The 17,603-nt window shown below is 36.5% G+C and overlaps 1 protein-coding gene across 2 annotated transcripts in view; it reads left to right on the top strand.

The window, feature by feature from the left end:
- LSM14A (LSM14A mRNA processing body assembly factor) overlaps positions 1 to 17,603 on the top strand; it is a 56,624-nt gene that overhangs the window by 30,526 nt on the left and 8,495 nt on the right. For both annotated transcript variants that reach the window (XM_055309884.1, XM_055309883.1), the window contains exons 3-7: positions 588 to 717; positions 7,601 to 7,723; positions 13,578 to 13,754; positions 14,030 to 14,095; positions 17,383 to 17,565. In XM_055309884.1, the coding sequence (XP_055165859.1) occupies positions 588 to 717; positions 7,601 to 7,723; positions 13,578 to 13,754; positions 14,030 to 14,095; positions 17,383 to 17,565 (679 nt within the window). The remainder of the gene's footprint in view (positions 1 to 587; positions 718 to 7,600; positions 7,724 to 13,577; positions 13,755 to 14,029; positions 14,096 to 17,382; positions 17,566 to 17,603) is intronic.

Raw genomic sequence — 17,603 nt, 5'->3', positions numbered from 1 at the left:
TCTTGATCTTAGGGTTGTGAGTTTAAGCCCTGCATTCAGTAGGATGTAGAGCCTGCAATCAATCAGTCAATCAATAAGTAAGTAAGTACATACATACATACATACGTACGTACGTACATAGTCTTGTGTAGGGTAGTTTTTTTCTGCATCTCTTTCCTATAAATTTAATAGTGCACCTCAAATGATTGAAACAAGAGCAAAATCACAAGTAGGATACCTTACTTTTGTAAGCACCAGACTAAAACTCAGTATAACCAAATGTAATTTTTCCTATGTTTTTTCAAACAAAGCTACTTATTCAGTTAACTTTTTTCAGTTCTTTCCTAAACATGTTATAAAACTCTTAACTCTGCTTAACTGTAGAAAAATACATTTATAAGTCACATCAAGTATAACTGGCCCATATATACAAATATTGAAATCAAGAGGTGGTTAAACTTTTGATATTAAATGCATATTAAGTTATTATAATTGCTTTTATATCTAGTAATTATAAAGTTTTCTTTCAGAAAGTAAATGTTTATGGGGTTTTTTATTATATACATGTTGTATAGAGCCTGGAAAAATAACCCATGATCTTTCTTCAGTCTTCACTAGGCTCATCTACTTCCTCATTCCAGTCAGTGGGTTCCTATGGACCTTTTGGCAGGATGTCAACATATAGTCAGTTCAGTCCAAGTTCATTAGTCGGGCAGCAGTTTGGTGCTGTTGGTGTTGGTATGTTGTACTTTTTTCTTTTTCTTTGTTTTTTTAAAATTTACCTGTCTTCACAACAAATTTACAGACATGTTATTTGGTGTTCCTTTTGTAACATATTATTTAAAGGCTTTATTTAATGTCCTTGATAATTAGTGGTTCCATGAAGGTCATCTCTCAGAATAGTCACAGTTTTTTTAAGCCTAGATCTATTCAGTTGCTAAATATCGTTGAATGTTATTTTAAATTTACATAAGATTATCCATTTGAAAGAAGCTTCCCTCCCCCCCCCCCCCCCCCCCCGGGTGCCTGGCTGGCTTAGTTGGAAGACATACAGTTCTTAATCTCAGGATCATGAGTTCTAGCCCCATGTTGGCTGTAAAGATTACTAAAAAAAAATAATCTAAATTTTTAAAGTAATAATAATAAAATAAGTATTATTTTCCAACAGGATAGGTTTTCAAAAAGGGGATTGGAGGTAATGCTGTTATTATTGGGGAATAATAATGCCACTTAAAGAGTATTTATATTAGGTGTTAGGTGGAAAGATAATTACATATAGCATGTTAGAGGGTATTATGCTTTGTTTATGATAACAATGTTTTAGAAACATTAACTCTCTAAGGAGAAAGCTAGATATAATCAGATCAGCTCCATGTTCTGTTTTTAGAGCTGTGCATTTTATTTTAGCTCCTTAGTACACCTTTACTAAGAATAGTAAATTTTCATGGTAAAGAATAACTTTTTAAATCTCAAATCCTAATCCTTAATCTTTCTTAGTTCAATTGAAATAACCATTTATCAGTTTACCTTGTTTCTCTGAATCACAAATCCAATTTTCAGGTATATCTTGAAACCCATTAGTATGTTAACAAGTTTTGTTAAAATTAATTCCTTTTTATAAATACACTTTTTATGTAGTTGTGACTTTTCAAGTAATGTAAATGTTTCACTTATTCATAAAATCAAAAAAGGTGGGAAAAAATAAATCCTCAAATTGGATATATACACACAACTGGTGCTAAATATATATCAAATTGATAGTATAACCACACAGAAAAAAAGAATTTAAGTAACTTTTACACTCTTGGTAGGGATATATTGTAAGAACAAATAGAACTGTAAAAAAAACATTGGCTAAGTGTTTGTAATTGGTAGTGGTATTGGTGGTGTTAATTTTGAAACTGTTTTGTATGTGTTATAGGATAGGGCAAATGACTAATAATATATTGATGTTATTGGGAAATGCTGTTCTTTCCATGGAGAAAGGAGATAGAAATATAGAGGTAGGGAAGAACCCTGTGGTGTTGAATGTGAATTGAAAGCATGAATGTGAACTTGTTTTTTAAAAACTGGTTACTTCCTGACTCTTCATAGAAAGGATCTAGAAGCAGTGATACCTGTAGCAAAGAATATGTGTAGACCCAGTTCTTGGTTTCTAAGTACCATTTCCCACTAGAGGGAACATGGGCCCCTTGAAAAGGGGGGAAACAATGCTCTTTTTTTTTTTTTTTTAAAGTAATCTCTACACCCAATGTGAGGCTCAAACTCATGACCCCAAGATTAAGAGTTACATACACTTTCAACTGAGCCAGCCAGGTGCCCCAACAATGCTCTTTTTTTTTTTAATCCGAAAAGTGCCAGCTAATAAATAGAAGGTTGGGTAGATATAGAAAATCACCATTTTTGTAATATTTAGTGTATGAATTAGCAAAGATTATCAGTGGATGCTAAAAATCATTGGGTGAACAGTATTGGGCAGAATGTTAGAATGGCCTTAAAGAATCCCACAGTTAATTAATTACAGAGGGGACAACATTGTGCCTTTATAATGGAGACGTTGCCTGGTCACCATTTTAATCAAGTCATAAAGTTTGGCATTGCCATAGTTAACTAGTATCTCCTAATGTGATGATATAGGAAGGAGGTAAGTCCATTTTTACCCTGTTAGCTGTAACTATTAGTATCCTATTCTGAGGATTTAATGAGGGACATTGTAAATTATCCTTTTGAGACTCCTTTCACTAAATTGAATAGTTGGCTAACATTGAGATTATTACTATACTTACTTTATACATTACTGTGAAGTTTGCATGACTTAATAGGTTTTAAGAATTAGAATAGGGTCTAGCACATAGTGTTACATAGTAAATACTGTTTCTGCCATCCTTCAGAGCCTGCTCTTCTAACCAGAGTATCTATTTCTTATAAATGTTTTTATCTAATTTTAATATTATTGGGAGTTGCTAGTTAACTGTTTCATTTGTTGATTTCCATATTGGTAAGATAATTTGTGGAGTGACTAGAGAGCTATATATAATATTTAGAAGTTGTTAAATGAGGAGGAGGAGGAAAATTGGAGCATTGACTAAGGTAGTAGGTGTTTTTTAGAAAAGGAGAAACCTAGATATGGTTTGTGTTGGCACAGATTAAGCCAGACTTTAATCGATCCCTAGCGCAATTAATCCTTGAACAAATGGGTTTGAACTGTGCAGATTCACTTATGTGTGGGTTTTTTCCAATAAAGACATTAGTAAATGTATTTTTGCTACCTTATTTTTTTTTAAGATATTTATTTGAGCAAAAAGAATACATGCATGAGCAGGTGGAGAGGCGGAGAGGAAGAGAGAATCTTGAGCAGAAACTGGCCTTAGTCTCACGACCCTGAGATTATAACCTGGGCTAAAACCAATAGTTGGATACTTAACTAACTCAACCACCCAGTTGTCCCCATATGATTTCCCTAATAACATTTTCTTTTCTCTAGCTTACTTTGTTGTAAGAATATAGTACAATATTCTGACTTAAAAAGGAAGTTTAAATCAGGGAAACACTTGCTATTTTAGGGAAAAATTTTCTCCATTTTAGTGTTTATATATTATAGTCTTTTTATAGGGTTTTTTTTTTTTGCAGCTTATATCATAAAGGATTACTATCTATAGGGCTTCCAGAAATAACCTACAACCCAGCAGAAAGAGAGGCAGGTGTTAGGAACTAATAATTAACTTTGCCTTTTTCAGAAAGAAAGGAATACAAATGTCCCCTAAACATGGAAAAATGATTAAATTTCGTTAATAATAAGATACATAAAATTTGTACTGAGACACTGTTTCTCAGTATCAGTTTGGAAAAAGCCCAAAAGTTTGAGTATATGTATAATATTTTTCAAGATAGTGAGGAATCAGATACTTTTACACATTGAAAGGAGTGATACACCAGACAATTAAAACACTGTTTTGTTTTGTTTTGTTTTGTTTTGTTTTAAGCTGATGCTAAAATGATTCTTAAGTGCAAAGATTTGGTCTTTATTGACTTTAATTTATGAATCCTTAGGAAAAATTAATGATCCCACAGGATCATTAGGAAGGGATAAACAGCAAAAGGAAACAGCAAAACAGCCATACCATGCTAAGTCTCATAATACACTTTGTGGATAAGACAGAGGACTAATGACTGAATAGACAGACAAATGGGTACATTTTAACTGGTTAAATAGTCAAACCATATTAGACAGTGATTCTCTTAGGTCTCCAGTGTTTCATACAGATTAATTTTTAACCTCTGAGTTTGATGAACATTTAGAAGACATGCTTATGAACTTTATACTTAGCATAGAGCATAAAACTTATAAACATTTAATACATTGGGGCTGACAGACTGAGGAGTGTTAAAGATCCACTTTGGTAAAGTGTAAGGGAATTAAACATTCCAGGTGTAAAAGGCAGATCATCAAACTGAATTAAAAAAAAATTACAAGACCCAACTATATATTTTTTATAAGAAATACACTGAAAAGGGGATCCCTGGGTGGCGCAGTGGTTTGGCTCCTGCCTTTGGCCCAGGGCGCGATCCTGGAGACCCGGGATCGAATCCCACATCGGGCTCCCAGTGCATGGAGCCTGCTTCTCCCTCTGCCTGTGTCTCTGCCTCTCTCTCTCTGTGTGTGACTATCATAAATAAATAAAAATTAAAAAAAAAAAAGAAATACACTGAAAGACAGAAGGGAAAAGAATAAGAAACAGCATGTTGTACCATACAAACACTAATAAAACTATATTAGACAAATTAACATCAGACAAAGAAACTTAAAGCTTTATCAGGGGTACTACCAGAGATAAAGAAGGATTGTTTCTCCTGCAGGAGACATTTGGTAACATGTGGAGACATTTTTGGTTATCACAACTGAAGGATACTACTAGTATGTAGAGGGTAGAGGCCAGGGATACTACCTAACATTATAAAATACAGAGGTCAACTCCTCACAAAATGATAATAGTGCAAATGATAATAGTGCTAAAGTTGACAAAACTGCTCTATAAGGAAAACCACAAAATATTGCTGAGAGAAATTAAAGTTCTAAATAAATGGAGAGTTGATCCAGGCTCATTGGTTGTAAGATTCAGTATTCTTACTTTTAAGGTAATATTTTTCCCAAATTGATTTACAGAGTGAACATAATCCCAATCAGAATCCCAGTAGACATTTTAAAATAGAAATTGACGGGCACTTGGGTAGCTCAGTCAGTTGGGCATCTGACTCTTGATTTTGGCTCAGGTCATGATCTCAGGGTCATGAGGTTATGCCTCATGCTGGACTCATAGCTGGAAATGGAGCCTGCTTGGGATTCTCTCCCTCTGCCTCCCACCCCTGCTCTTCCTCTCCCTTGTTTTGTCTCTCAGAAAGAAAGAAAGGGGGGGAGGGAGGGAGGAAGGAAAGAAAGAAAAGGGAAGGAAGGAAGGAAGGAAGGAAGGAAGGAAGGAAGGAAGGAAGGAAGGAAGGAAAGATAGATCGACATGCTGATTCTACTATTTATTTGGAAATATAAAACCTAGAATAGCCAAAATAGTCTTGAAGAAGAAGAAAGTTGAGGCATCTGGGTGGCTTTGAGAGTTTAAGCATCCAATTCTTAGATCTCAGCTCAGGCCTTTATTTCAGGGTCATTAGTTCAAGACCTGTGTTGGGTTCCATGCTGGGCATGGAACCTACTGAAAAGAAGAAGAAAGTTTGAGGTTTATTTGTGGTTTCAAGATTTACTGTAAAGTTAGAGAAATCAGAACAGTGAATTATTGATATAAGGATAGACAAATAGACCGGAAGTAAAGAATAGAGCATACAGAAATAGACTTAAATACTGATTTAAAACAGAGATGGCCAGTGCAGTTCAATGGAGAGGGGAAAATATCCTTAACCAATAATGTTCCAATATCTACTTAGAAAAATATTAACCTTGGCCCCTACCTCACACCATATGTAAAAAACAATTTGAGGGGCGCCTATGTGGTGCGGTCAGTTAATCATCCCACTCTTGGCTCAAGTTGTGATCTCAGGGTTGTGAGATTGAGCCTCACATCAGGCTCCATGCTCAGTGTGGAATCTGCTTAAAATTCTTCCTCTCCTTTTGCCCCTCCCCTCTGTTCTTTTTTTCTCTCAAATAAATAAATCCTAAAAAAAAAAATAATTTGAGATAAATCAGGCGAATTAGAGTAAGGAACTCAGAAAAGAGATGGAGGAAATAAAAATAGAGTTTGCTAATCAGAGAGCAAGCAGTGGGAGGTTAGAGGAGGTGGAGAAACAAAGCAGCATGGAGATAAGACTATATATCATCAGAGTGGCTTATGTCTTGGTCATTGCCCAGAAAAACTAGTGATAATGGGATGGATTGAGAGCCTTAGTCCCCACATTTCTGGCAATGTGGGAGGTTATGTTGGGCCTCTCCTGAGCTGGCGAGGTCTCTAGCCTAACTAGATTACACCTTCAAGGGAGTCCCATTGATTCTTATTGTCTGAGATTCTATGCTAGGTTCTGATGCCCTGTTTTAAAAGGGATATGAAGAACTAAGATTTATTAAATTGGAGGGAGTGGTGTTAAAGACTGTGGGAAGGTGAGTAATGGTTGAAGGAACTGGAGTTGCTTAGCTTGGAAATGAGAAGGTGGTGAGAGGCATGATCATGGTCTTCAAATATTTAAGTGCAGATGAGTAAACTGCTATGGAGTAGACCAGTGAAAATAAGAAAAGTGGTGAGAGAAGAGGTAAGCAAATAAGGGTAGGGCCTTATAAATTGAGGTACGTAGTCTGAACTTTTATATTGAGGGCAGTGGAAAGCCATCACAGGATCCTAAGCACTGTAATGTGATTATCACATATCCGTATTTCACCAAGAGATTGTTCTGACTACCATCTTCAGGTTCTGACTACCATCTTTAGAGGTAGGGGAAGAAGAGAAACTGAAATAGTGCCTTCTGGAGAAAACCTACATAGATTAAATAGAAGAGAACATAGCATATGAAAAGTGAATGAATGATCTGTAAGTACTGTAGAAATTTAGAGGAGATTGACATAACCTCATGTAGCGAAGAATTTGGGCCCTTTGTAGGAATTTGTTACTCATATTACCAGAACTTTTTGTGGTTGCTTTAGGCAGAATGCAGCCCCACGGTACCATCCTGGAGGGAAGCATTGAAATGAGCGGGAGTCCATTGGCTTGCCTTGGAAATGCTGGACAAGCTCTTCATAGACATGTCTGCCAATTTGGCTGTTTGTGCAGATACCCAGTATTAAAATAATTACAATACTGGTGTAGACTGTACCATTTCTGCTACTTCTCTATCCGACATGGGTCTTTACTGTCTTAGCTCCATAAGGACAGTATTGCTGTATAAAAATTTACATCCAAGAATGCTGGAATATATGTTGGTTTGCTTTCTTCATAAAGTTTAGAAGATTTGTCAAATTATTTTTTATGCGCGTTCATTAATTTCCAGGATTATTCATTTGCATGCATGTTGCAGGGGAGGGATGGCAGCAGTTTTTATCATCATTAAAATGGTATATTACTTTATGTAATTGAAAAGTTTAAATTAAAAAATACATGTTTTTTTTGTCATTAAAAAAAATATCTTAAAGCTGGAAGCTCTTTGACATCCTTTGGAACAGAAACATCAAACAGTGGTACCCTATCCCAAAGTAGTGCAGTTGGTTCTGCCTTTACACAGGATACGAGATCACTAAAAACACAGTTATCTCAAGGTAAGCTTTTTTTTCCTTTGTATGTTTCCATTCATAACATCTTTAGTGGTCTTTGTCTTTCTCTGAATGTAAGACCTTTTACAGCTTGCAAATCACATGTATACTTTCTATTTGGTCCTTTTAAGATTTTTCTCTTAATTGCTGTTGCAATGAGAATATTATTGAATGACATGCATTATTTAAGACTCTTTACAATTCTGAGATCATAAAACTGGGAACCAGTGAACATTCTCTAAGCTTGGCACTTTTTTGCAATGCAATTATATGACTTGTATATAATACTTACATATATCTAATTAGTACCAGCATCACCACTCAAGATGAACTTGATAACTTGAATGGCAGCTTAAAAAAACCAAACTGTTTTATGCTGTTGGGTCTTTCCTAGCATGCTCACAGAATCTAGAGCAGTGGTTCTTAGTGTGGGCTACCCACAACCAAATCTTCATCTGGGGTGCTTCTTAAAAATGTAGATCCTGGGGCACCTGTGTGGCTCAGTTGGTTAAGCTTCTGCCTTCAGCTCGGGTCATGATCCCAGAGTCCTGGGATTGAGCCCCACATCTGGCAGCTGCTCAGTGGGAAATCTGGTCTCCCTCTCCCCCTGTTCATTGTCACACACTCTCTCTCAAATAAATAAATAAAATCTTTTTAAAAACCCGACCAAACTGACAAAAAAAAGGAGATCCTGACAACTGCTATATCAGAATTCTTGGAGTTTGGCAATGTGCGTTATAATTAGCCTCTTGAAGGATCCTGTTTAATTTTTAAGATTTATTTATTCATGAGATATAGAGAGAGACAGGCAGAGACCTAGGCAGAGGGAGAAGCAGGCTCCCTGCGGGGAGCCTGATGTGGGACTCAATCCCAGGACCCCAGGATCATGACCTGAGCCAAAGGCAGATGCTCAACTGCTGAACCACCCAGGTGTCCCTGTTTAATTTTTTTTTTTTTTTAACTATTTTTCTACCAGCCAGTTTTGTAGTCTTTGGTGGTCCCAAGATTCTGTATCTGTTTTTACCTGCACCTGAAGTGGTTGTTATTGGCTCATTGCCTTATATGGATGTTCACTTTTAAATAAAACAATATAAAATCATTTCAGAAGGATGCTATAATTACAGGACAGTATTGTTTAAAGCTCTTGAGGGTAAAATCAAGCTAATACTAAACATAATCCTATGCGTTTCACTTTAGATATTTTACTGTCATTCATATTGATTTCATATAACTTAATTTTTTAACATTCTAAAAATTTGTTGTAGATGAATTAGAAATATAGTAAATACGGCAGCCCCGGTGGTGCAGCGGTTTGGCGCCGCCTGCAGCCTGGGGTGTGATCCGGAGACCCGGGATTGAGTCCCACATCGGGCTCCCTGCATGGAGCCTGCTTCTCCCTCTGCCTGTGTCTCTGCCTCTCTCTCTCTCTCTCTCTCTCTCTGTGTCGATGAATAAATAAATAAAATCTTAAAAAAAAAAAGAAATATAGTAAATATAAGGAAGAAAATAAAAACACCCATAGTCCTGCTATTCAGAAATAACAATTACTTTTTGTTTTATACTCTTCAGACTTCTTTCTAGGTTAATAGAAGTGTATATTTCTGTGTAGCTGTTTTGGATTTTTTTCCTTTTACGAATTCTTTCTTAGATAAAATTCTTCATCTTTTCAAGGCTTAGTTTTCTAAACTATAAAATGGGACCTTAGGGGCACCTGGCTGACTCAGTCAGTGGAGCACATGACTCTTGATTTTGGGGATGTGGATTTGTGCCTCACATTGGGTTATAGAGATTACTTAAAAATAAAATCTTTAAAAAGGTAACATAAAGGGGCCCCTGAGTGGCTCAGTTGGTTGAACGGCTGGCTGACTCTTAGTTTCAGCTCAGGTCTTGATATCAAGGTTGTGTGATCAAGCCCTGCAGTGGGCTCCACATGGAGCACAGAATCTGCTTCAAAGTCTCTCTCCCCCCTGCTTGTGCATGCACTCTCTAAATAAATAAATGAAATCTTAAAAAATAAAAATAAATAAAATGGGGCTTTATTGATAACTTATGAGAATCACATTTTAAATATGTATATAGTGCCCTTAGCATAGTGCCATTAACATAGTACTTAGTAGATGTTAGCTATTTTAATCAGTAGTGAACATTAACCTTACTGCTGAGCCACCCGGGCTGCCCTCTTTCAGGAATTTTTAGCTAAATCAAGAACACATGAAAAAAAAAATCAGCATAAATATTGGGATTAATATTATTTGCCAGTGTTACAACTTTTCTATTTGGAATTAAGAATTCACTGAAAAACCTAGAACTAAAGGACTACAATTAGAGGTAAACTATAAAGTTATACATATAAAAACCAATAGTAGGGGCAGCCCGGGTGGCTTAGCAGTTTAGTGCTGCCTTCAGCCCAGGGCCTGATCCTGGAGACCTGGGATCGAGTCCCACATCAGGCTCTCTGCATGGAACCTGCTTCTCCCTCTGCCTGTGTCTCTGCCTCTCTCTGTGTGTGTGTGTGTCTCATGAATAAATAAATAAAATCTTTAAAAAAAAAAAAAGTAGTTGTCCTAAAACCTAACCCACTGATCATATAATGGAGATAAAAGAAGATGTTCACAATAAAGAAATAGAAATTATATGTGAGATACATAAGAAATTCAGCAGACCTCTGTAGAAAATACAAAATGTAGTAGAGGGACATAAAAGAAGTCACATGTAATCAGAGAAACAGATCTTATTCCTAGATACAGAGATGTACTATTGGGAAGATGTTGTGTCTCATATTAATTAAATTTACAATACTTTTGGGATCCCTGGGTGGCTCAGCTTTTTAGTGCCTGCCTTTGGCCCAGGGCGCGATCCTGGAGTCCCGGGATCGAGTCCCACATCGGGCTCCTGGCCTGGAGCCTGTTTCTCCCTCCTCCTGTGTTGTGTCTGTCTGTCTCTCTCTCTCTCTCTCTCATGAATAAATAAATAAATAAATCTTTTTAAAAAATTTACAATACTTTTAATAAATCTAAGTGGAATTGTAGGAGAACTTAATAAAAGATACACAGACCTAAAAAAAAAATGGACGTATAGACAGACATTTTTTTAAGATTTTTTAATTTAATTCCTGCACTGCTTTATTTTATATGTATTTTATTATCAAGTAGGTAAGCCCTGTGTCATTACTTTTATTTTAAAAATTTGTCTTAATTGCAGCACGTGGGTGGCTCCGATGGTTAAGTGTCTGCCTTTGGCTCAGGTCACGATCCCAGGGTCCTGGGATGGAGCCCTGCAACAGGCTCGCTGCTCAGTGTCGAGTCTGCTCCTTCCTCTCCTTCTGTTTGTGCTCCCTCTGTCTAGCTCTAATAAATAAAGTCAGAAATAGTTCCAAATATAAATAAGTGATTAATACATGATAAAGATATTTTTAAATTAGTAGAGGAAGGCTGGCTGCCCAGTAAGTGATGTTGGGACTGACAACTCCCTAATCATCTGGGAAAAGTAGATCTGGGCAGTCCTGGTGGCGCAGCGGTTTAACGCCACCTGTAGCCCAGGGCCTGATCCTGGAGACCTGGGATAGAGTCCTGTGTCGGGCTCCCTGCATGGAGCCTGCTTCTCCCTCTGCCTGTGTCTCTGCCTCTCTCTCTCTCCCTCCCTCCCTCTCTCTCTCTCAATCAGTCAATAAAAATCTTTTCTAAAAAAGGTAGATCTCTGCTCGCTTCAGCAGCACATATACTGAAATTGGGAAAAGTAGATCTAGTTTCTTTCCCTCATACTTAGGACTAAAATATATTTTAAATAGATTTAAAATGTTTTCAAGTACAATCGCTTCTTGGCCTTTTGGCTAAGATCAAGTGTAAAATTTTTCGAGTATATATTATAAGAGAGAGGTATATTTATATAAAGCAGTGAACAAAAAAGCCTGGGACTCTACATTTAAGTTTTATAAATGAAAACTTCTGAACTTTACAGAATTAAAATACTAGAATTTTCTTTGAACTGGTAAGAATATGCAGATAAGTCAAGGGGCTGTGTTTTTATTATGCTGAAACCAGCTTCTGGGTTTATTCCTAACAGTATGTCCTGCGTTACCTGCATTTCCCTGTGTATAACGCAGCTATCAGTATGACTTAGAAGACTTTAGTCATACAGGTTTTGAAAGTGCACAGCAGACGAGTCCTTGCTTGCAGTGATCAGCCCATCACTTGTGGTTCTGCAACACTTGTGGGTCACAGGATCTTTTCTCAAAAGCCTAAATGAGACAAGTTATAGAAATTTATAAGGTCATTTAGGGACGCGTAGGTGGTTCAGTTGGTTAAACATCTGCTTTCAGCTTAGCTCATGATCCCAGGGTCCTGGGATCAAGCCCCACATCAGCTCCCTGCTCACTGGGGAGTCTGCTTCTCCTCTCCCTCTGCCTCTACCTCCCAGCTTGTGCAGGTGTGCATTCCCGCTCACTTGCGCTCTCTTGCTCACTCTTTCTCAGAAATAAAACTTTTTTTTAAAAAAAGTATATCATTAAAAAAAAAAAGTATATCATTTAAATATTATTTATATTACAGTAATCAATACTGTGAAATTGAATAATAGGCTTTTCAAAAAACTTAGCACTTGTTTATAAGTAAATCCCTGTATAAGGTGATAAGTAATCACAAAATATTTTCTCATAGGCTAGAACTTCCACAAGCCACCATGATTCCCATTATGATCAATGGAATATTGCATTGTTTCTGTTAATGGTAGAGTAAGCTTTGGCATTAATGGCTAGAAATAATGATACACATTTGTAATTTACAAGCTTTCAAGAACCATAAACTTGGGAAAATTACTAATAAACAGTCCCTAAAGCATCTGGTACATGGAAACCAATGCATTGTCAACACTCACCAATTCACCAGTGGTTGGAGCCTGTGCACATATGCACAGTTGGGTAGTAACATTTACAGCATACTTGGAATTTTCTTTTTTACATGAAATGAGCAGAATTTTCTTAAGCAGAACATATTATGGTGCAATATCATGGGATATGAAAGCACCTTCAACAGAGATTTGCAGCAAACATTATAGAGACAAAACATGATGGGAGCATCTGATGTTACATTCTTCTGTTCATACTGTGACCACACTCTGACCTCATAAAAGGAAAAATGGGAGTTTGTAAGTACACAACTCATATTAAGCAAAGGCTTCCAAAAGATCTTCCAAATGGCCAGAAATGAATATAGCTACTGTGTAATAATCTGAAGGGTGTATTTGTTGCTGGCCTTTGAGTATTGTTGTATAATTGTCCAAGCCCCTAAGGTATTGAAGGACTTCACCTGTCTAACTTTCTAGTTCTTTACTTGCTTTATAATGTAATGGAGATAATACCTACAGATATAAAAGTACCACTTTAGACATTTCTTCGGAAAGTACTAAAAATTTTAGGTTACAGCCTCTGGAAATAATGGCCAAAGCATCAATATAATCTTGTGTTTGTCATTTGTCATTATTGGGGAAAGCCTGCATCCTACCTGCATACATCATGATCTTTGATAATATTCCTGAGAAGTATTGCCCAGGCAGCAGTTTTTGAAAAACTTACTAAAATCTTATTCCACCAGGTAGAAATACAAATAAAGTTCCATTGGTTAATTGGTTGGTTGTTGGGGATTTTGGTTTTTTTTTTTTTTTTTAATGTTTCTTTACTAGCCTAGTGACCTAGCCCACTAAAGATAACCAGTTTTAAACTCTGATCTAATAAATAGATAAATTCAAATTTGTGCTAAAGATATAAATTAGTAGAAATAAAACTATAGGCATTTTTTTGAGGGTCTAGATTATTTTGAAATCCCCAGAGGATAGGGTAGTTTCTTATCTTTTGGTTACGTTTTAGGTCGTGCAAGCCCTCAGTTAGACCCTTTGAGAAAAAGCCCAACCATGGAACAAGCAGTACAGACCGCCTCGGCCCACTTACCTGCTCCAGCACCTGTTGGGAGAAGGAGCCCTGTATCAACCAGGCCTTTACCATCTACCAGCCAAAAAGCAATAGAGAATCAAGAGCACAGGCGAGGTAGAACTTTAGCTGTTTATTATTCATTAATTGACTGATCAACATTTTCCATTCACCTTATTTTTCATTAAAAAGATTTATTGTATATGAATGATCCTAGAAACTGAACTTGATAGAATGTTCAGTCTTTCACACTTGACTCAAAGTGTGATGGTGGTGGGGGTATAGATTTTTTGTTTTTGTTATGGGTTTCTTTGTTCTTCCCATTTTGAACTTCACAAAAGTTTTTGATTTTGTGTCCTGAGCTCATCTGTGACTTTGTATATCTTTCATAGCTGAAGTACACAAAGTTTCAAGACCAGAAAATGAGCAACTCAGAAATGATAGCAAGAGACAAATAGGTAAGTTATTTGAATCTGAAAGCCATATTCTGCACTTCCCAATTAGAAAGAACATTTGATGCATAATTACTATTTAAAAATTAAAGCCTATAGAGTGCCTGAGTGGCTCAGTGGGTTGAGCAACTGACCAACTCTTGATTTTGGCTCAGGTCATGATCTCATGTGTTGTGAGATGGAGCCCTATGACAGGCTTCATGCTCAGCAGGGAGTCTGCTTAAGATTCTCTCCCTCCCTCTCTCAAATAAATAAATCTTTAAAAAAAAATAAGTGAAAGCCTGGTGTTGGTGACTATAAAGGAGTAGCACTAGGGACTTTCATTGTGGTAACAGAACATTTCTTTATCTTGGTTATGATAGTCATTATATAGATGTATACATGTAGCAGAATGTTATATAACTACATATAAAGAGACACCAGAAAATGAGTATCTACAAAACCTGTTGAAATCAGAATTAGGTTTATAGTGTAATTATGGTGTGCCAATGTCAATTTCCTGGTTTTGGTAATGTTGTTAAGTAAGATATTACCGTTTGAGGGGAAGCTAGATTATGGGCATATAGGACCACTATATTTTTTCAAATTTTTTGTGTCTAAATGTCTTAAAAGGTGTTGCTTTTTTAATCACCATTACATTGCTGGAATAAACTGTACTTGATGGTAGACAATTGTCTTACAGTATATTGAATTTATCTGCCAGCAATATTTATGCACTTAGAGTTACATTGTCATGTGGTTTCCTCTTTAATACTGTCATTTGTATTTTTTTTTATGTTTTTTTTTTTTTTTTTTAAAGAAATGAATCTGTGTGGCCTTGAGTTAATATGGAGTTCTAGAGCTTTTGAGTGATCTTTTTTTTTTTTTTTAATTTTTTATTTATTTATGATAGTCACACACACAGAGAGAGAGAGAGGCAGAGACACAGGCAGAGGGAGAAGCAGGCTCCATACACCGGGAGTCCGACGTGGGATTCGATCCCGGATCTCCAGGATCGCGCCCTGGGCCAAAGGCAGGCGCTAAACCACTGCGCCACCCAGGGTTCCCTTTTTTTTTATGTTTTTATGTCAGTTTCAAGTTAGCATTATAAAATTGTTTTCATTGTTTTCTATACTTTTAGGAGGGGAATTATCAGTACCTTGAGGTTTGAGGTTTTCCCATTATAATGATTTAAACCCTGAGTTTTTTGGGTTTTTTTAAATAGTTTCAAGAACTTTTAACTGCCTTGTATGATTATTGAGTTAATAAGATTGTACACTTTGTTTTGTAATAACATTACCCGATTCATTTATTTTATTAATACTTTCAAATAAATCAGGATAAATTATAATTTTAGATGTCCAAGTAAAAAATAAAGGTAAAGCATAATCACCTTATTTAGATAATAATTAGAAAGTGACCTTTAATTTCAGAAAAATGTATACTGAATTTTTCCTGCATGTTGCTCTGTGTTTTTGTATGTGCTGTGTGCCATGGAATACAAAGGGTTTGGTTTGATTTACTATATTTCACTTTTTTTTGTTTTGGGAAAGAAAGAACTTCTCAAAATAAGATAATTGCCATACTACCATCATTTAAAAATCATATAAAGTAATAAATAAAAGTACCTTTAAGTGCCCTTCAAAATTCATCTCCTAAAGTTCATTAACAGAACAGAGACTATTCTTTCCGACCTTTTTTCTTATGATTTTACAAACATAAACTGTACTTGAACTTTTTTTAAAAAACAGATTATGCTATATTTACTTCCTTAGCTTGTGGCCAACATGTTTTTAATAGTGAACTTGAATATTTTAAACATCCTGCTTATCTAGATTTAAGTGTCTGGATATACTGCTGTGGTTTTTTGTAGTTTGTTTTCTCAAATGTGGGCATTTTGCCAAACTTCAGTGAACACTGAACACAACCTGTCTGTTGCTGTGTAGTCACTTTCTGATCTTTGTCACTATTTTCACATAATTATAATCATTGAATTCAGGGATCCCTGGGTGGCGCAGCGGTTTAGCGCCTGCCTTTGGCCCAGGGCGCGATCCTGGAGACCCGGGATCGAATCCCACGTCGGGCTCTCGGTGCAGGGAGCCTGCTTCTCCCTCTGCCTGTGTCTCTGCCTCTCTCTCTCTGTGTGTGACTATCATGAATAAATAAATAAATAAATAAAATTTTAAAAAAATTATAATCATTGAATTCATATTCCTTTGTGCTCTGTTTCTGTTAACTCACATTAACTACTGTTCCATATTCCTCTTTTATTTTTTTCTTAACTCTTCCTCTTGTGTTGGGTATTTAGGTTCTCAAGTTTTCACTGTAATATATGCTATCTTGGTATTCCATTATCGTATTTCATAAATTCTGTTAGCATAGTAGAGAAAGGATAGATACAGGAAAACCTGAATAATATGAAGCCATTTAGAGGGTGACAAGAAAGGTGAAAGAGGAAGTGGTTGGAGTGGTTGAGACCTGGCAGGGCTTTTGTGTTATCTGTGATACTGTGTGCTTATTAGTAGTATTTGTTTATTTTCTTATTATAAATCTTAGTTCCTGTGAGCCTTTCAAAGAACATTTCCTAAATTTTGAGAACCCACTATGTGTTTGACACTTTGTAGGAATTAGAACTATAAGCAGAGCAGAGCCCCTCCCTCAAGGAGTATGACAATAATTTACTACAGAAGTCTCCGAAATAGTTTGGTTTTGGTTGTGCACTCTGAATAACATGTATGAGTGTGGACCCCATAAATATAAATTTCATGCGCACTCTTCTCAGTCCATTATGTATTAAGTATTAGTGAAATTTCATTTTTTTATTTTTAATAATTTTTAGAGATTTGTTTATTTTTAGAGCGAGGAAGTGTGGGGGGGGGACAGAGGGAGAAGATCTTAAAGCAGACTCCCTGTAGAGCATGGAGCCTGATGTGGGGCTTGATCTCATAACCCACAAGATCATGACCTGAGCCAAAACCAAGAGTCGGACACTTAACCAATTGAGCCACCCAGGTACCCCAATTCATCTTTTTTTTTTTTTTTTTTTTTTTTATTTATTCGTTCATGAGAGAGACACAGGCAGAGGAAGAAACGGGCTCCATGCAGGGAGCTCGATGTGGAAATTGATCCCGGGACTCTGGGATCACCTCCTGAGCCAAAGGCAGATGTTCACCCCGCTAAGCTACCCAGGTGTCCCCAATTAAGATAGTAATGTGTATAGAGACTTTTAAGCATTTTTGTTGTTGACCGTTTTTTTAAAGACCACAGTAATAGCTTCCGTCTTAAATCAGCTTATTCTCTTTTTATTGATATAGTTCCAGGTGCTCCTTCAGCTCCAAGGAGAGGGCGTGGGGGTCATCGAGGTGGCAGGGGACGATTTGGTATTCGACGAGATGGTCCAATGAAATTTGAGAAAGACTTTGACTTTGAAAGTGCAAACGCACAATTTAACAAGGAAGAAATAGACAGAGAGTTTCATAATAAACTGAAATTGAAAGGTGAGTTTTCACTTTTCTATTCAGAAAATGTTATTTGA

The sequence above is a fragment of the Nyctereutes procyonoides genome, unplaced genomic scaffold, assembly GCF_905146905.1.
Source record: "Nyctereutes procyonoides isolate TBG_1078 unplaced genomic scaffold, NYPRO_anot_genome, whole genome shotgun sequence".
NCBI classification, from domain to species: Eukaryota; Metazoa; Chordata; class Mammalia; order Carnivora; family Canidae; genus Nyctereutes; species Nyctereutes procyonoides.
This window is presented reverse-complemented; position numbering and strand designations above follow the sequence as displayed.